Source organism: Micromys minutus, assembly GCF_963924665.1.
Source record: "Micromys minutus genome assembly, chromosome: 2".
Lineage (NCBI taxonomy): Eukaryota > Metazoa > Chordata > Mammalia > Rodentia > Muridae > Micromys > Micromys minutus.
Window position 1 is genome coordinate 29,859,198 of NC_137971.1, and position 21,443 is coordinate 29,880,640.

General features: G+C 39.0%; 1 protein-coding gene across 1 annotated transcript; it reads left to right on the forward strand.

Moving 5' to 3' along the window:
• Positions 1 to 4,453: 4,453 nt before the first annotated feature.
• LOC308417511 (large ribosomal subunit protein uL14-like) lies at positions 4,454 to 14,712 on the forward strand (the record flags this gene model as incomplete). Its single annotated transcript, XM_080912901.1, has 3 exons — positions 4,454 to 4,531; positions 5,235 to 5,283; positions 14,303 to 14,712. 3 exons carry the CDS (start codon positions 4,454 to 4,456, stop codon positions 14,710 to 14,712), a joined length of 537 nt encoding a protein of 178 aa, XP_080769027.1.
• Positions 14,713 to 21,443: the final 6,731 nt, after the last annotated feature.

The window sequence follows — 21,443 nt, forward strand, 5'->3', positions numbered from 1 at the left end:
AAGTGGTGTAAACAGCACGTAATCTTTCAATTCTGTTTTTATCCCCACTAGAGCGATGTTCTCAAGACTCATCCGTGTTGGAGTACACATGTGTTCTTCGTCCTTCTCCTCACTGAAAAGTCCAGGAGACATCCACGCCACCATCTGATTACCTTTTCATCCTCTCTGGACACTGAGATCATTTCCATCCTGGGTGTATGAAATGGATGCTCACAGATTTGTTAGAGTGCCTGTGATCAGTTCTTTAAAAATTGAGTAGCTAGATAATATGGTGATGTGGTGCTCAACTTTTTGAAGGATGGCCAGACTGCAATCTGTATTGATTTCCCCTTCGCTCAACAATTCCCAGAATCCCTCCAGTCTCTGGTCCCTGGAGCCTGAGTTGGACATCATGGGTGGTATTTCCCAGCAGAAGGCCAGGGCTGCTGCCCTTTGCCTCTTGGAATAGCTCCTGGAGCATGATACCCCATCTACCCCACCCGCCTCCTCTTCATCCTTTTCTCCTCGACCTGAGTCTTGACCCCGCTTCCCCAGGGTATATATAATTACAAACTGAAACTTGCCATAACCCTCTTCAGACTGATCATTTTATATTTTTTATCATTAAAATAACAGGAATACAAAGTCTGAAGAAGGTTGTGGCAGCTAAACCAATGTGTCACTTAATTACAAAGCACGTCTCGTGCTTTTAGTGTTAGAAATCAAACTCAGGACTGTGCACACGCCCAGAATATACTTTACCTTTGATCAAACACCCCCATGCTCTGGAAACCTCTCTTTTGACCTCTGCTCAAGATGAAATCAGTCAGCTTGCCCAGAGGTTCTGCTTGGGTTCACTCTCCCATCGGCATATCAGATATCCTGCATAGCAGATGCTTACATTACAACTCATATCAGTAGCAAAATTATAGTAATAAAGTGGCAAGACTTTTATGGTTGAGGAACAGTCCTAGCATGGTAACACAGGGCGGCTGAGAACCACTGCTGTAGAGGAATCACTGGCTTTTCTTAGTAGCCTTTGGAGCCAGTTATGAACCTCTGCCCTTTGTATTTCCTATGCAGTAGTCATTGGATCCCGAGGATAGTCAGAATCCATGTTGGCTGTTCAGAGTGAAGACTGCTTTACAGATTCTGTGTCATTCACCCGGAGGGACCCACTGTTTGTTGTTCAGAGTACTAGAGACTTGGTATTATCTCTTTAGTTCATTCAGCACTATAAAATGTTGACATTCCACTATTCCTTCTTCCCCATTTGCTTGTTGGCATGTTAAGAGAAACTTCCATCTCCAGCCATTTAGCTATCCAGTGGGGCTGTTTGTATCTCGAGGGCTTTCCCTGGACTCCTGCTCTCTACTTACTAAGCTGCAAAACAAACAACCTGCTGGCATCTTACAGAGGTGGACAGTTAGGAGTTCAGAGGGCACTGTTTCCAACAACGAGTCTCTGTTGTCTCTGTTGATGCTGTTTGCCAGGTTCATAAAATTAGTGTATGTTCACTGAATAAAATTAATGCTTAATTATGACATCATCATCCAGATGTATCATTGTATATTCATGTCACCTACATCCTCCCCCATTCTGTTCTCCTCCCTGTTATGCTAGTGAAGTGTAACTAAACTGAACTTACCTTACCTTACCTTAACTAAGTCTGGGAAGAGGTTCTTGGGGGGAAACTCATACTTTTGAATCTGTTGATAAAGTGATAAATCTCTCTCTAGCCCCAGAAAGCACAGTGGAGCTCTGTCCCTGTTGTTAAGTCTACTAGAAAGTGAGATTCTCAGAATCTACCTCTGCAGCCTCCCCACACCCAGCCCAGTGCAGAGTTTCCCTTACGCACACATGTGAGGGGGACTTTGAATGAGTCCTGTGTCCTGAGAGGTCTCTATTTCCTCTTAGATTTCCACTCTGCTACAGACCCCTGCCTCTGCAAAGGACACTTCCTAATCTACAAACACACTACCAGTTAAAGGAGGAAAAATGGAGCATTCTTTTGGATCCCAGAAAAACAAAACAAGAAGCGAAGTCTCCAGAGACCTCTATTAGGACATATCCTGTCCAGAGGATCTAACAGGAACCTAACTTGGAGATACAGTGTCCCAGCGGTCTCAGTGATCCTGACCTCTCAGACGTAAGAACTAAAAACCGGCAAGAAATATCACGTCACAGGGGGATTGTTGCATTTCCTTTGTATTTCTTTTGGCAAATCTCTTGTTTCCACAGAGTCCCTATGTAAGTGCGATCACATGATGTTGTCCATTTGTTTCTGGATTGTTCCACTTGCCGTGTTTTTAGGCTACTCCACTGTGCATCCATACTGCGTTCATTTCTAAAGCTGAATAACACTCTTTGCATATGTGTATAAGTCCTACATCTTATCTCTCATCTCGTCTGAACATTGGGATGGTTTCTATTGTTTGGTTATTATGAATGGAGATCCTGTGGATGAGGGCGTATCGTTTTCTGTTTCAGTAGTAATTTCAATTTTGCATTTATACCCAAGAGTATGACTGCTGTATCAGGTGGTGTTTCTTTTTTCTAAGTAAGGGATTTTCCTCTCTTTTTAGCTCACCATTTTGTTAGTGGGGAGTAAGGTGACGCTGGGTCTCAGGCATACTGGGCAAGTACCGTCCCTCTGAGATCTCTAGCCTGTCATGCGGTATTTCTAAGGTGAACATTTTTTGGGAGCTGCTGTGCTGTTTCCACAGCAAGTATACCATTCCACAATCCTGCTGACAACTTGCCAAGATTCTAATTTCTCCACATCTTTACTGTCACATGTTATTTCCCACTTTTCTACCTTTCCGTGGGTTGTTTTTTCCCTAATCTTGATGGTTCTTTTTATTCTACAAAGGTGTTGATGTTGGTGAAATCCACATTTCGATTCTGTTAGATGATTTGGTATTGATAGCCGAGAAAGCATTGCCAAATGCAATGCCGTGGATATTTCTTTCCCTTGCTTCCTTCTAAGAACTGTAGTGTTAACTACTGTCTTTAGTCTTTGATTCATTTGGGGTTGGTTTTTATGTGCACTGTACAGTGTCTCTGTCCTTCTGATTTGCAACTAGTGTTCAATGGTATTAAATAACTTCCCCAAGCTGGCTTCCTACTAAGTCCGGAGCCCAATCACTTCCATCCCCTGCTCTTATCTGGTCCAGGTAAATCACCTCTTACAAGCAGTACTACTCTAGTATCTTCCACTTGCCTTGACTCTGGTCCAGCCCCTACGTGCTCCTATTGTGGTAACGCCAAATAGCTTCTTAAATGCCTACACTGGCCCCACACTGTTCAATCGGGAAAAGCCAGGTTTTGTCACTGACCCTTAAACCTCTAACTACCACGATCCAGTTACCTCTTTGTACTGTCTTCAACTCTCTAATCTCACTGTTGCTCAGAACAAACCCCTTTCTGTTTCCCAACTGTGCTGTGCACCCTCTGGCCTTGTGGTCTTGGCCCAGCTGCCTCCTCAACCTGGGATAGTCTTCTGCCAAGAGACACCATACCTAACTCTATGTCCTATCCTCTGAGGCCTTCTTTTTTAAAACGGCAGCCTATAGCTTCATACCTCCATTTCCCCAGTTCTCCCTCTGTCTCGAATATTCCCTATAGATGAATTCTGATGTCATCTCATTATTTGTTTGTATGTTACATTTCCTTTGTCTGTTTCTCTTTTTCCTCCACTAGATTTTCAGCTCCCTGCCAACTGGCAATTTTATCTGTATCACCCACTGCTATGTTAGGTTTTTTAGAAGAGTACTTGGCATAGTGAGTGTCTCATATATGCTTTACGGATGAATGAAGTTACAGGACAACACAATAAAAGCCAATAAGGCATCCAGTGCCGACAAAATCAACATTCTAGAACTAGTACCTGCTGGGCTAGTGTATTCATCAGTCACCCCACCTTCATAAATTACATCATGTCCTCTCACATCCCAGTCCTTCTTGCTGGTCACAGTAACCTAACACTCTGTCTCTTGTGTTATAAAGAGGTTTTACATATGTGGGCCTCGAATTCTTCCCAGGCTCCTCATATATTAGCACCAGGTCCCTCTGTTCTGGAGTAGCATCTGCTTTGTTTGCCCCTTCTCTTTTTGTGTTTTCTGTTTTCTCCATCTGTTACCTAGACTGCACACATTCACTAGTAAGAACTAGTGAGATTGAAGGCCATGTTGGGTACCAGTAGAAGTTACAATTGAGTTGATGTCCCAGTTGTTGCTCCTGGAGCCCAGTGACTTGATAGATCAAAGTGGCTCAGTGTCTGGGAAATAGCCTTTAGGGGCAGGCTGGCATCCTGAAACAGAAACACTCACTCTTTGCTTCTTTTTTAATTTCTTTCGATCAGCTTTGGCTACCACAACATCTGGACATGCTATAGTTCAAACATGTCTTATCTACATCAAAACTCATGTTGAAGCTTTAATCTTCAGTGTGCAGCACTGGGAGGTGAATTCTAATGGGAGGTCACGGAGGCCAGGCACTCAGAAATAATGGAGAAGTTCTCAACACTCAGACTGACACAGTTAATGAGAGGGTAGGCTTTATAAACTAAAGCTACCTCTCATATTTTGTCTCTTCTGCTTGCCCCTCCCTCAGCCCTCCCCCTCCCCTTCTTAGGAATACACATGAGGACTTAGCCTTGCACACCTGACTGATCTTGCACTTCCCAGCATTCAAAACCAGAAGCCAAAATAAATCTATTTTATTTGCAAATTGCCTAGTGCTAGGTATTCTGTTACAGCCAAAGAAAATGGACAACGTGTCTCAGCTTGCCTGTCAGGGCCTGTTTGATTGAGCATTGTTTCAGAAGCTGGGGTGTGCGTACCCAAGACAACAGAACCTAAATCCTGAGCCAGAACCAGCAGCCTTGCCAAACAGCCACAGCGTGGCTCACACAGCTCATCTTCCCCTTACAACCTTGGTCCTTGCTCCGTGTTAGAATTGGTCTGTCCTCTGTGTGCTCTAGACATTCCTGGGATCTTTATCCATCAGTCCTTCTGCAACCATGCTTGTGCCTTCAGCATTGGAGTCTCTTTAACAATAACTATTTTCTGAAATTGAATTGTAATTTTGCATCTCTACCCTTGGTGGATGAGACCAGGGTTTACAGCCTCCTCAAGGGTTAAGGGCACTAAGGGGAGGGTGGGAGGAGGGTTGACCAGTGGCAGAGGAAGTTGTCAGTTCTACAGCAGTGCTTTCTATAGTTTTTTTTTTTTTAATTTTTTTCTTCTCCGTAGGAGCAAATTCATGGGCAAAGTCCACAAACATCGTCTGAGGACCAATCGGGTAGGTCTGGGCAGTGGGATGCCAGGGACCTAGGGCACTAGAGCACAGAGAAGTTAGTCCGTCTGTGAGATGTCTGTATCCTAGCAGCCTCAGAGCAACCAGATCTCCCCTTTTGAGGATATGTGGTCATGAGGCCTGACATCTTTGAAGGCCACTGCAGATGCCTCACATCATCCCTGTTTGCTCTTCACTTCTGCAGTGATTAATTTGCTTCCCCCTATTCTAGCACATGTTTTATTTATTATTTTCTTTATTTACACTCCAAATGTTATTCCCCTTTCTGGTTGCCCATCTGAAAACCCTCCATTCCATCTGAAATCCCTCACCCTGCCTCCACGAGGGTGCTCCCCCATCTACCCATTCACTCCCACTCCAACCGCCCTATTGTTTTCCTGCACTGGGGTATCAAGCCTTCACAGGACTCAGAACATTTCCTCCCATTGATGCCAGACAAGGCCATCCTCTGCTACATATGCAGCTGGTAGCCATGGGTCCCTCCATGTGTATTCTTTGGTTTAGTCCCTGGAAGCTCTAGGGAGTCTAGTTTATTAATAATGTTGTTCTTCCTATGGGGTTGCAAACCTCTTCAGTTCCTTCAGTCCTTTCCCAACTCCTCCATTAGGGTCCCCAATGCTCAGTCTGATGGTTAGCTGTAAGCATCTTAATCTGTATCAGTATGGCTCTGAAAGAGCCTCTCAGAAGACATCCATATCAGACTCCTGTCAGCAAGCACTTCTTGGCATCAGCAATAGTGTCAAGGTTTGGTGGCTGCATATGGGATAAATCCCCAGGAGGGGTAGTCTCTGGATGGCCTTTTCCTTAGTCTTTTCTCTATTTTTTGGTCCTGTATTTCCTTTAGACAGCAGCAATTCAGGTTTAAAATTTTGTAAAGGGTGGGTGGCCCTATTCCTCAACCTGGTGGCTGTGTCTAACCTCTGGATATGATCTCTACAGGACTTGAGCTTTGTACAAGGAGATAAGAATAGATCAATTTACATTCTTCTACATGCAGACTGCCAGTTAAACTAGCACCATTTGTTGAAAATGCTGTCTTTTTTTCCACTGGATAGTTTTAGCTCCTTTGTCAAAGATCAAGTAACCATAGGTATTTAGGTTCATTTCTGGGTCTTCAATTCTGTTCCATTGATTTACTTGCCTGTCTTTGTACCAATATCATGCAGTTTTTATCACTATTGCTCTATAGTATAGCTCGAGGTCAGGGGTGGTGATTCCCCCAGATGTTCTCTTATTGTTGAGAATAGTTTTTGCTATCCTGGATTTCTGGTTATTCAAATATATTTGCAAATTACTCTTTCTAACTCTGTGAAGAATTGAATTAGAATTTTGATGGGGATTGCATTAAATATGTAGATTGCTTTCTGCAAAATGGGGTTTGCTATATCAGTCCTGCCAATCCATGAGCATGGGAGGTTTTTCCATTTTCTGAGGTCTTCCTTGATTTCTTTCTTCAGGGATTTGAAGTTCTTATCATATAGATCTTTCGCTTACTTGTTTAGAGTCACGCCAAATTATTTTATATTATGTGTTACTATTGCGAAGGGCGTTGATTCTCTAATTTTTTCTCATCCCCTTTATTTTTTGAGTATAGGAAGGTGACTGATTTGTTAGAGTTAATTTTATATCCAGCCACTTTGCTGAAGTTGTTTACCAGCTGTAGGTGCTCGCTGGTAGAATTTTGGGGTCTCTTATGTATGCTATCATAGCATCTGCAAATAGTGATACCTTGACTTCTTCCCTTCTGATTTGTATTCCTTTGATCTCCTTTTGTTGTCTAATTTCTCTGACTAGAACATCAAGTACTATATTAAATAGATAAGGAGAGAGTGGGTAGCCTTGTCTTGTCTCTGATTTTAATGGGATTGCTTTAAGTTTCTCTCCATTTAATTTGATGTTGGCTATTGGTTTGCTGTGTATTACTTTTATTATATTTAGGTATTTTTTTACAACTTTATTTAAAAAACAGAGATACATGTAGAAATTTTTAAAGGCATTTTGAAATAAAACTATATGAATATATTTTTGTCAGTACTTGATTTTTTTTTAAAGGTTTGATAGTATGCATTAAAATCTTACTAGTTACAATAAGCATAAAAGTACATGTAAAGAAAATTGTAACATGGAAATACTCAAAGTTTTCTTGGTGTGTGTAGATTAAACATAATGATTTTTAACTACCAAAACTTGCCACAAAGCTATCTTCGTAGCTCTTGGGTTATTAATGATATAAAGTCTAGGTGCACCACACTCTAAGAGGGTGCTATACACTTATTTTTTTTTCTAAGAAGGGCTGAGGCTTCCACCTTTTGGCCTTTCTTTTTTTGAGCTTCATATGGTCTGTGAGTTGGTTTTTGGGTATTCAGATCTTTCTGGGGATAGTAGCCAATTATCAGTGACTGCATATTATGACTGTTCTTTTATGACTGGGTTACCTCACTCAGGATGATATTCTCTAGATATATCCATTTTCCTAGGAATTTCATAAAGTCATTATTTCTAATAGCTGAGTAGTACTCCATTGTGTAAATATACCACAATTTTTGTATCCATTCATCTACTGGAGGACATCTGAGTTCTTTCCAGCTTCTGACTATTATAAATAAGGCTGCTATGAACATAGTGGAGCATGTGTCCTTATTATATGTTAAAGTGTCTTTGGGATATATGCCCAGAAGTAGAATAACTGGGTCTTCAGGTAGTACTATGTCTAATTTTCTGAGGAACTGCCACACTGATTTCCAGAGTGGTTGTCCCAGGTTACAACCCCACCAACAGTGGAGGAGTGTTCCTCTTTCTCTGCATCCTCGCCAGCATGTGCTGTCATCTGAGTTTTTGATTTTAGTCATTCTGACTGGTGTGAGGTGGAATCTTAAGGTTGTTTAGATTTGCATTTCCCTGATGACTAGAGATGTCAAGTATTTCTTTAGGTGCTTCTCAGCCATTCAACAATCTTCAAATGAGAATTCTTTGTTTAGCTCTGTACCCCATTTTTTAATAGGATTGTTTGATTCACTGGAGTCTAACTTCTTGAGTTCTTTGTATATTAGCCCTCTATCAGATATGGGATTGGTAAAGATCTTTTCCCAATCTGTTGGCTTCCATTTTGTTTTCTTGCCAGTGTCTTTAGCCTTGCAAAACCTTTGCAATCTTATTAAGTCCCATTTATCAATTCTTAATCTTAGAGCACAAGCCATTGGTGTTTTGTTCAGGAAAAATTTCCCTATGCCTATGTGTTTTAACGTTTTCCCCACTTTCTCTTCTAATAGTTTCAGTGTACCTGGTTTAATGTGGAGATCTTTGATCCACTTGCACTTGAGCTTTGTACAAGGAGATAAGAAGATCTATTTTTATTTTTCTGCATGCTGACTGCCAGTTGAGTCAGCACAATTTGTTGAAGAAGCTGTCCTTTTTCCATTGAATGTTTTCAGCTCCTTTGTCAAAAATCAAGTGACCATATGTGTGATAGTTCATCTCTGGATCTTCTATTCTTTTCCATTGATCTACCTGCTTATCTCTTTACCAGTACCACATTGTTTTTAACACAATTTCTTTGCAATAGAGCTTGAGGTCAGGGATGTAATTTCCAGAGAATTTTTTTGTTGTTGAGAATAGATTTCGATATTCTAGGTTTTTTGTTATTCCAGATGAATTTCCAAATTGTTCTTTCCAACTCTACCTTAAATTTCTGATTTTTCCAATACTGTAATGGAATTTTATTCATCCAACAGCATGAATGGATGTTGCATTTTGTCAAATCCTTTTTCAGCATCTAGTGAGATGATTATGTGGGTCTTTTTTTCTTTGAGGTTGTTTATATAGTGTATTACATTGATGGATTTCCATACATTAAATCATCCCAGAAATCCTAGGATGACACCTACTTGATCATAGTAGATGATCATTTTGATATGTTCTTAGATTCAGTTTGCAAGAATTTTACTGAGCATTTTTGCATCGATATTCATGAGGGAAATTGATCTGTAGTTCTTTCTTTGTTTAGTTTTTGTGTGATTTAGGTATCAGTTTAATTGTTGCTTCATAGAACGTATTGGGTAGTGTTCCTTCTGATTCTGTGTTATGGAATTGTTTGAGAAGTATTGGAATTAGCCCTTCTTTAAAGGTCTGATAGAATTGTGCACTAAAACCATCTGGCCCTGGGCTTTTTTTTTTTTTTTTTTTTTTTTTTTGGCTGGGAGACTTTTAATGACTGCTTCTATTTCGTTGGGGGGTTATGGTGCTGTTTAAATGGTTTATTTGATCCTGATTTAACTGGTATCTATCTAGAAAGCCATTCATTTCATCCAGCTTTACCTGTTTTGTTGAGTATAAACTTTTGTAGCAACATCTTTTTTTTTTTTTTAATTTCCTCAGTTTCTGTTGTTATGTCTCCCTTTTGTCCCTCATATTATTAATTTGGATACTGTCTCTGTTCCCTCTGGTTAGTCTGGCTAAGGGCTTATCTATCTTATTGATTTTCTCAAAGAGCCAGCTCCTAGTTTTGATTCTTTGTATAGTTCTTTTGTTTCTACTTGGTTGATTTTAGCCCTGGGTTTTATTATTTCCTACCATCTACTCCTCTTGGGTGTATTTGCTTCTTTTTTTCTAGAGCTTTCAGACCAGCTGTTAAGCTGCTAGTGTATGATCTCTCTAATTTCTTTATGGAGGTACTTGGGTCTATGAGATTTCTTCTTAGCACTGCTTTCATTGTGTCCCATAAGTTTGGATATGTTGTGCCTTCATTTTCATTGAAGTATAAAAAGTCTTTAATTTTTTTATTTCTTTCCTGATCAAGTTTTCTTTGAGTAAATAGTTGTTCAGCTCTCATGAGTATATGGGCTTTCTGTGTTTTTGTTACTATTAAAGACCAGCCTTAGTCCATGGAGATCTGATAAGATGCATGGGATTAATTCAATGTTCTTGAATCTGTTGGGGTTTTGGGGGTGTGTGTGTATGTGTGTGTGTGTGTGTGTGTGTGTGTGAGAGAGAGAGAGAGAGAGAGAGAGAGAGAGAGAGAGAGAGAGAGAGAGAGAGAGAGAGTATATGGTCGATTTTTGAGAAGGTACCATGAGGTGCTAAGAATAAAGTATATCCTTTTTTTAGGGTAAAATGTTCTGTAGATATCTGTTAAAAACCATTTGGTTCATAACTTCTGTTAGTGTCATTGTGTCTCTGTTTAGTTTCTGTTTTGATGATCTGTCCATTGGTCAGAGTGGGATGTTGAAATTTCCTATTATTGTGTCAGATTCAATGTGAGCTTCAGTAACATTTCTTTTACAAATGTGAGTGATCTTGCATTTGGGACATAAATTTTCAGAATTGAGAGTTCATATTGGTGGGTTTTTCATTTGGTTTGTATGTAGTGTCCTTCCTCATCTTTTTTGATAACTTTTGATTGAAAGTCTATTTTGTTAAATATTAGAATGGCTACTCCAGCTTGGTTTTTTGGGGACCACTTGCTTGGAAAATTTTTCCTCAGCCTTTACTTTGAAGTAATATCTGTCTTTGTCACTGAGGTGTGTTTCCTGTATGCAACAAAATTTTAGATCCTGTTTATGTATCCAGTCTGTTAGCCTATGTCTTTTGGGGAGAAATTGAGACCATTGATGTTGAAATATATTAGGGACCAGTGATTGTTAGTTTCTTTTTTTTTTTTTTTGTTGTTATAAGTGAAATTATGTTTTTGTGTTTTTCTTTTTTTCTGGGTTTGTCATGAAGAGATTAATATCTTTAAGTGCTTTTCCCTCTATTAGTTCCACGAGAAACAACAGGAATTTTATTAGAGCCAGGGATTCAATTCCAAGTCATCAGTTTCTCAGTCTATAGCTAAATAACCCAGGGTTTGAGGGAGGTGTGGGAAGAGAGTGGTAGGATGTTGGATGAAGGGAAAAAAAACTTAAAGTTTCAATACAATACACAAAAAAGCAACTTACAGGTTCAACGCAATCCCCTCAACAGTCCCATGCAGCTTGACAGAATTTTGCAAAAGTAATTTGAACAGAGGCAGCCTACAAAGTGGAAAATGCAATTATCAGATATACATCTGACAGGGGATTAGTATCTAGAATATACAAAAATCTCAAAAAAAAAAAAAAAACCCATAAAAACCCAAACAATCCAGTTTTTAAAATTGGTGTATAGTTGGTAAAGATTTTATTCCCCATTCTGTAGGCTGTCTCTCCACTAGGATAATGTTACCCTTTGCTGTATAGAAGCTGTGTAGTTTCAGGAAGGCCCATTTTTCAGTTGTTGGACTCAATGCCTGTGTTATTCCAGTTTCAGAAAGAAGTGAAAATAACTGCCCATGATCTGATGCCTGCCTGATTTGTGGTGGTGATACTCATTCCAACACTCTTGACAGCCATGGTGATCCTTTGCAGTTGAAAGGGCTTGATGCAGATGGACCAGCAGTCCTCCAGCCAGCCTTGGAGACATTAGTTAGTCACCAGATAACTTGCATTTCTGGTTGTTTCTAGAGTGGATTCAACAGGAAACTCTTTGGGAAGTGTTGACAGAAAATGGTGATGTAAGCATACTTCTTCACACAGCTTCCAGTCTGAAAAGCATGCAAATCACTCAACTCTTCATTTGAGAGGTTTCTGATCTCCTTGCTCAGACTCCTTTTCTGCTTTCCACAAACCCTGAAGTCAGAGAAACTTGCTTCATTCTATCTTGTTTGATAAGCGTTATAAACTCATTGTGTGTAGGTATACCCATGCCCAAATTTCATCCTCATCTTTTTTCTCCCATAGACTCAATCTATCCCTTTCTCAAATCAAGTGTTGAAAAAAAGTTGAAATTGCCAACAATTGAAGAATTTATAACTAAAATACAGTGTAAAATACAGGATAGCTGGGGTTACAAATAATGGTCCAATGAGTAAGGTGCACAGCAACACAAAAATAGGAACTGAATTCAGATTCCCAGAACCTATAGAAAATCTAGGTGTAACAGTATGTCTGTTACCCTAGTACTGAGAGTAGAGATTATTGGCCAGGTTAGCCAAAGAGGCAAGCTCCAGGTTCTGTGAAAAACAGTGTCTCATAAAAATAAGGTGGAGAGGAAGTATTAGAAGTGAGTGGTGAGTTCCAAACAAATCACACCATGCAGCAGGTCTCATATGAGAGGTTTACTGGGAAAGGAAAACAGAGGCAGCCTCTGGGAGAGGGAGGAGAGAAGAGAGATGAAAGCAGGGTGAATGAGCTTTGCTTAGGCCCATGACACATGCACAAAGGGACGTGCGGCAGGGGCCATGATGCCTGTGCAGAGACAGACACAGGAGCAACACTGTTGCCTCTTGAGCTGCTAGAGATGACATGTCTCATCGCCTCCTCGAGGGTTGGCTGTAAAGATGCCTCGTTGTCATGAAGTCACTTCTAGATGTTCATGGGATGGATCACAAGGTGGGCCACTCACTGGATGACCTTTCCTTTAATCTCTGCTGTGTGGGTTTCAGCTCTGGAAAGTGGTGTTCTGTCATGTTAATATAATAAGGTATACTTGTTTCACAATCAATATAACCCTCGCTGTTTGACTCATTTAACATTTCGTCACTCTCTGAATCATGACGACTGCTCAACTATTTTATTTCCTGAAAACTGAAATGTGAGGTTTGTGGCTGTTTAAAATAGGTTCTTTTTATTTAGAGATATGTATTTAGGATTCACTCATGCCTTTGGGTGGTTCTATGGTTCAGTTCTTTGTAACTCTGAAGAATTCCAATATATAGCTCTCTCACAGTTTGTTAACTCATTTCTGTGGTAAGGACAGCGTGGACACTTCCAACGTTGGTGATTATGAATAAAGTTTCTCTGAATACTCATGCATGATGTTTGCATGACCTTGCTTTCAAACAAGTTTGGGTGAATGAGGCATAGATTGAGAGCACAGCTGTTGAACTCTCTGTTGAGAATGTATCTTTGTTAGAAACTGCCAAATTCTCTTTCAACAGCAATGAGTGACTTCCTGTTGCTTCATATGGTCACCAGCATTCAGTGATAGTGGTGCGCTGGATTTGAGATAATTTAATGAATTTGTCCTGACATTTTGTTGTTGTTTTAGTTACATCTCTCTACAGAAAAGCAAGGTCAGCAAACTCTTTACTATCTGTCCCCCGCCCATTACTTCATTGCTCAGATGTTTGGAATTTTCACATTTGTTCACAATTGAGTTTTTACGTGTGGTTTATGCTGGTTTGGCTATGGTCATTTATCACATAACTAGCTTGTAATTTCCCTTTCATCAATGTTGCTTTTGTTTATTGCTTATCAGTAAATTATGGGTCACAATAATTTTCCTGTTTTCTTTTAGATTTTTTGATGTGTGTGTGTGTGTGTGTGTGTTTAGATCTGTTTTGTGTTAATATTCGTGTAAGGTATAAAGTCTATCTATTTTTCCATATAAAAAGATGTCACCATCTTCTGCATATTTTCAGGAAAACATTACCCTTTCTTCATTGAATGCCTTTATATCTTAACATTTAGTTCCATGCACTAGACTACAACAAAAAGAGTTTATTCTTCCAGTAAATAGACAATGAATCCTTGATAAAGATAACTTTCCCAGATTGTGATTCTGTTTGTACCTCTGAGCCTATACTCACCTCTACTGCTTTAGTTGCAAATAACCATCTGAACCCACGTTTGAATCAGTTCTGTTGTAGACATGGAGCAATATAAATTGGGAGTGTGGTAGTAAGGAGCAGGGGACAATTTTGGAACACTACAGATGTTCATAGTTGTCCACTGCTCCATAAGTAGTTCATAATGAACTTGCTTTTTAAATTATAATTATCTTGATTGAGTCATTAATTGAGCTGTTGGTGTAGTCTTGGTTGAAGAGCACAAAGGATAGAAGAGAACCCTTACAATAAGTTGTTGGGAGTATAAACTACCCTAGCCACTGTGGAAATCAGTATGGAGGTCTGTTGCAATAAATATTAAATAAGGAATAACCTATCTCGCCCTTTCTGACTCTTTCAGGATGCTCAAGACGTCGAAGTGAGGATGTGGCGGGTCCTCCGGAGCGAAATTCTGGATTTCCCTGGGTCTTTCAGTTGGAGCTGTGATCAACTGTGCTGACAACACAGGAGCCAAAAACTTGTCTATTGTCTCTGTGGAGGGAATCAAGGGACGGCTGAACAGACTTCCTGCTGCTGGTGTGGGTGACATGGTGACGGCCACAGTTAAGACAGGCAAACTAGAGCTAAGAAAAAAGGCACATCCGACAGTGGTAATTCAACAGCAAAAGTCAAATCGAAGAAAAGATGGGGTATTTTTCTATTTTGAAGATAATGCAGGGGTCATAGTAACCAATAAAGATGAAATGAAAGGTTCTGCTATTACAGGTCCAGTTGCAAAGGAGTGTGCAGACTTGTGGCCCAGGATTGCATCCAATGCAGGAAGCATTGCATGATTCTCCAATGTATTTGTAAACAGTCTTTGCTCTGAAAAAAAAAGGAATAATCTGTTTCTTTATTGCTCCCACAGTCTCACTCCGTGGGCACTGCTTCTAGTATGGAGCCAGCACACAAACTCTGTTACTCGGTCCAAGCCGCCCCTGAAGTCTCACTCCATCCTTTGACTGCCTTTGTACCGGGTGGAATTACCACCCCGCCCAGCACAAACATGACTCTAAGGCCTGAGAGCTTTTCAAACAGGTTTATATATTTAATTCTCAATCCTCAAACCCTCTATACAATAAGATTGCATCCAATAGACAAAGACACAGACTACCTTTTCCTATGAGCTGTTCATAGCTACCCAATGCCAATTAAGTCCATCTGGATCCAGCTCATCCTTTCAGGGCTCCATCTTGATCTTCTGTTTCCTTCTCTCTCCCTCTCCTCTAACCCTCTCTCTCCACCTTCCCTTCCCCTGCCCAGTCACTGGCTCTCACCTTTATTTTACTAATTAAAATGGGAAGAAGTTTCTAATAAAGTCACCTGATTATGTGACTAGGCAGCCCTTCTTGAGGAAGTGGAATTAACATTAAAATACAAATGGCTGCAGGACAATCTCCAACAGAGGTCCTATGAGTAAAAACAGAATTTTTCTCATTTATTTACCTATTTAAAATTATGTGTATATATGAGGCAGAAGTAAAACTACCTAGGGGAACAAAAGGCATTGCTCATGATAATCCCATTCACTGCAGAAAAAAAGCTTTTTGACAAAATCCAATACCACTTCATGATAAAAGTCACAGAGAGATTTAGAAGATTATGCCTAAACATAATAATGGCAATCTATAGCAAGGGTGTAGTCAACATTAAATTAAATAGAGAGAGATGCCAAGCAATTCTACTAAAATCTGGAACAAGACAAGGTTGTCCATTCTCTTTATAACTATTCAATATAGTACTTGAAGTTTTAGCTAGAGCAATAAGACAACTGAAAGAGATCAAGAAGGTACAATGAGTAAAGGAAGAAGTAAAAGTATCATTATTTACAGATTATATGATAATATACATAAATGACTCTAAAAATTCTACAACATTTTCAATTAAGTGGAATACAAGATTGAAAAAGTCAGAAACTTTCCTGTATACAATTGACAAATAAACTAAGAAAGCAACCACAGATACAACACCTTTCACAATGGCCTCAAATAATATAAAATATCTTTGTAACGGTAACCAAGCAAGTGAAAGACATGCATGATAAAAATTTCAAGCCTTTGAAGAAAGAAATTGAACATATTCGAAGATCTAACCAAGAAGTGAAAGATCTGTATGACAAGAACTTCAAGTCTCTGAAGAAAGACATTGAAGAAGACCTGAAAAGATGGAAAGATCTCCTATGTCAATGAATCAGTAGGATGAACATGGTAAAAAATGGCCATTCTACCAAAAGCAATCTACAGATTCAATGCAGTCCCCCATCAAAATCTCAACACAATTCTTTATAGACCTTTAAAGGACAATGCTCAACTTCATTTAGAAAAAACAAAAACAAACCAGAATAGTTAAAACAATTCTGAACAATAAAAGAACTGCCTGGGGCATCGCTATTACTGATTTTAAGTTATACTACAGAGCTATAGTGATTTTTTTAAATCACATGACAATTAGCATTAAAACAGGCATGTTGATCAATTGAATCAAATTTAAAACTCAGACATAAATCTAAAAACGTGTGGATACATGTTTTTTTATAAAGAAGTCAGAACTATACACAACAAAACTTCAACAAATAGTGCTGGTCTAATTGAGTGTCTGCATGAAAAAAAACAATACAAATAGATCCATATGTATCAAAAACTCAAGTCCAAGTAAACTCAAGACCTCAGCATAAAACCAGAAACATTGGACCTGATAGAAGAGAAGTAGAGAATAGCCTAGAATGAATTGTCACAGGAGATGACTTTCTGGATGGAACACTAAAACCAACTATAGCTTGACTGCTCCTCTGAAGACCCAACAATCTGAAGGCCTCCCAGGAGATCTACTGCAGCAGATCCTGGAGGGCAAGAGATCAGCAGCTTTTCTGACCCTAAGATCACACAGCTGGAAGGCTCCATAGGAAGTCTGCTACAACCAGGGCTGCAGCCCTACCAGAAGACCTGAAACAACCCAGGGACAAAAGAGGCAGACTCCAGACAAACTCACTCAGACCAGCAAACATCAGGGATAACCAGATGGCAAGAGCCAAGCGCAAGACCATAACATAAGTAACAGAAGCCAGAAATCAGTAGGCATCATCACAACCCAGTTCTCCCACCACAGCAAGCCCTGAATACACAAACACAACTAAAAATTAGGAAGCTCACCTACAATCCCATCTCATAAATATAATAGAGTCCTCTAAGAAGAACTGAAAGAAATATAAGAAAACACAGGTAAATAGGTAGAAGCCCTTAAAGAAGAAACAAATCCCTTAAAGAAATAAAGGAAAACACAAACAAACAGGTGAAGGAATTGAATAAACTGGTCCAACACCTAAAAGTGGAAATAGAAACAATAAAAAAACACAAATGGAGGCAAACCTGGAAATGGGAATTACAGGTTTAAGTATCACCAACAGAATACAAAAGATAAAGGAGAGAATCTCAGGTGTAGAAGATGTAGTAGAAGAGATTGACACAGCTGTCAAAGAAAATTCAAACCATAAAAAAAAAAATTCTAACCCAAAATACCCAGGAAGTTCAGGATACAATGAAAAGACCAAATCTAAGAATAATTGGAATAGAGGAGAATGAAGATTCCCAGATCAAAGGATCTAAAAAGTCTTCAACAAAATCATAGAAGAAAACCTCTCCAACCTAAAGAAAGAGATGACCATAAATGTAAAACACCAAATAAATGGGACAAGAAAAAAAATTTCTCTCGTCACATAATAAAACACTAAACTCACAGAACAAAGAAAGAATATTAAAAAATACAAAAGTGCCAAGTAATATACAAAGATAGATCTTTCAGAATTGTACCAGACTTCTCAACAGAGACACTAAAAGCCAGAAGAGCCTGGTCAGAGGTCATGCAGACATAAGAGAACAAAAATGACAGCCCAGGCTACTATACCCAGAAAAACTCTCAATCAACATAGATGGAGAAACCAAAATATTCCAGGACAAAACCAAATTCAAACAGTGTCTATCTACCAATCCAGCCCTATAGAGGATCCTAGAAGGAAAACTCCAACACAAGGAAGGTACCTACACCAAACAAAAGACATGATATTAAGCATCTCACAACAAAGCCAAAAGGAGAGAACCACAGCACATAAAGCCACCTACAAAAACAAACAACAGGAACCAACAGTCATCTGTCTTTAGTAGCTCTCAGTATTAATGGCTTCAACTCATCTATAAAAAGACACAAGCTAAAAGACTGGATGCACAAACAAGATCCGGCCATTTGCTGGATACAAGAAATACACTTCAATAACAAAGACAGACACTATCTCAGAGTAAAAGGGTGGGAAAGGTCTTCTAAGCAAATGGTCCCAAGAAACAAGCTGGAGTTGCCATCCTAATATCCAATAAAATAGACTATGAACCAAAAGTTATTAAACATGGTGAGGAAGGACACTTTATATTCATCAAAGGGAAAACCCACCAAGAGAATGTCTCAATTCTGAACATCTATGCCCCAAATGCAAGGGCACCCACATTCATAAAAGAAACTTTACTAAAGCTCAAGACACACATTGAACCCAACACAATGATAGTGGGAGACGTCAACAATTGAAACAGATATAGAGACACAGTGAAATTAACAGAGGTTATGGATCAAATGGATTTAACGAATATCTACAGAAAATTTCAGCCTAAAACAAAAAAATATACCTTATTCTCAGCACCTCATGGTACCTTCTCCAAAATTGACCATATAATTAGTCACAAAACAACCCTCATCTGATGCAAGAAGATTGAAATAATCCCATGCATCTTGTCAGAACACTATGGCCTAAGACTGGACTTCAATGAGAGCAAAAACAACAAAAAGCCACATTCAAGTGGAAACTGAAAAACTCTTTACTCAATGATAACTTGGTTAGGGAAGAAATAAAGAATAAAATTAAAGACTTCCTGAAATTTAATGAAAATGTTAGCACATTATACCCAAACTTATGTGACACAGTGAAAGCAGTGCTAAGAAGAAAATTAATAACACTAACTCTGGGAAAGAAACTAAAGAGTTCTTATACTAGCAACTTAACACCACACCTGAGAGCTCTATAACAAAAAGAAGTGAACACATCTAAGAAGAGTAAAGGGCAGGAAAAAGTCAAACTCAGGGCCTAAGTCAACTAAATAGAAACAAACAGAACAATACAAAGACTGGATAAAAACAAAAACTGGTTCCTTGAGAGAATCAACAAGATAGATAAACCCCTAACCAAACTAACCAAAGGGTCCAGAGGAAGTATACAAATTAACAAAATCAGAAATGAAAAGGGAGATATAGCAAAAGAAACTGAGGGCATTGAAAGAAATCATCAGATCCTACTATGAAAGCCTATACTCAACAAAACTGGAAAATCTAGACGAAATGGATAGTTTTCTAGACAAATACCACGTAACAAAGTTAAATTAAGAGCAGGCAAACTATCTTTTTATTTTTCACTGAGATTCTTAAATATTTTTTGACTTTATTTTAAAAAACAAAGATAAAAAAATTTTAAACATTTTTGCATAAATGTATTCAAATACAACTGTGACAGTGCTTGGCTTTTTTTTTTTTTTTTTTTTTTTTTTTTTTTTTTTTTTTCACAATGAGCAAAAAGTACATGTAATACAGGGTGTAACCCAGAATTTGTCAATGTGTTCTTGATGTGTAAAGATTGAGCATGACTTTTTTTTTTCCTTTTTTCTTGGACTTCACACAGTCTGTGAATTGTTTCTGGGGCAGTGCGAGCCTCTGGGGTTAGCATCCGACTATCAGTGACTGCATATTATGTCTGTTCTTTTGTGACTGGGTTATCTCACTCAGGATGATATTCTCTAGATGCAGCCATTTTCTTAAGAATTTGGTTAAGTCATTGTTTCTGGTAGCTGAGTAGTATTCCATTGTGTAAATATACCACAATTTTTGTATCCATTCATCTTCTGAAGGACATCTGGGTTCTTTCCAGCTTCTGGCTATTATAAATAGAGCTGCTATGAACATTGTGGTGCATATATCTTTGTTGTGTACTAAGGTGTCTCTGGGGTATATGCCCAGAAGTGGAATAGCTGGGTCTTCAGGTAGTATTATGTCCAATTTTCTGAGGTATCGCCAGACTGATTTCCAGAGTGGTTGTATTAGTTTGCAACCCCACCAACAGTGAAGAAGTGTTCCTATTTCTCTGCAATCTTGCCAGCATCTGTTGTCATCTTAGTTTTGGATCTTGGCCAATCTGACTGGTGTGAGGTGGAATCTCAGGGTTGTTTTGATTTGCATTTCCCTGATGGCTAAGGATGTCGAGCACTTCCTCAGATATTTCTCAGCCATTCGACATTCCTCAACTGAGAACGTTTAGTTTAGCTCTGTACCCCATTTTTTAATAGGGTTATTTGATTCTCTGGTGTCTAGCTTTTTGAGTTCTTTGTATACCTTAGATATTAGGCCTCTATCTGATGTGGAGTTGGTAAAGATCTTTTCCCATTCTGTTGGCTGCGGTTTTGTTTTCTTGACAATGTCCTTAGCCTTACAGAAACTTTGCAATCTCATTAAGTCCCATTTGTTAATCTTTGACCTTAGAGCTTGAGCCATTAGTGTTTTGTTCAGAAAATTTTCTCCTGTGCCTATATGTTCTAAAGTTTTCCCTACTTTCTCATCTAATAGTTTCAGTGTATCTGGTTTAATGTGGAGATCTTTTATCCACTTACACTTGAGCTTTGTACAAGGAGATAAGAAAGGGTCTATTTTCATTCTTTTGCATGCTGAGTGCCAGTTGGACCGGCACCATTTGTTGAATAGGCTGTCCTTTTTCCATTGAATGTTTACGGCTCCTTTGTCAAAAATCAGGTGACCATATACATGAGGGCTCATTTCTGGATCTTCTATTCTATTCCATTGATCCACATGCCTATTTTGGTACCAGTACCATGCAGTTTTCAGCACAATTGCCTTGTAATATAGCTTGAGGTCAGGGATAGTGATTCCTGCAGATGTTTTCTTGTTGAGGATGGATTTCGATATTCTAGGTCTTTTGTTTTTCCATATGAAATTGCACATTAATCTTTCCAATTCAATGAGGTACTCGGTTGGAATTTTGATGGGGATTGCATTGAATCTGTAGATTGCTTTTCGTAGGATGGCCATTTTTAAAATGTTGATCCTTCCAATCCATGAGCATGGGAGATCTTTCCATTTTCTGAGATCATCCTCAATTTCCATCTTTAGAGGTTTGAAGTTCTTGTCGTACAGGTCCTTCACTTGCTTATTTAGAGTCACTCCAAGGTATTTCATAGTTTTTGTGACTATTGTGAAGGGTATCTTTTCCCTAATTTCTTTCTCCACATGTTTGTCCTTTGAATATAGGAAGGCTACTGATTTGTTTGAGTTAATTTTGTATCCAGCCACTTTGCTGAACTTGTTTATCAGCTGTAGGAGTTCTCTGGTGGAATTTGTGGGGTCACTTAATTACACTATCATGTCATCTGCAAAGAGTGATGTTTTTACCTCTTCCTTTCCGATTTGTATCCCCTTGATCTCCTTT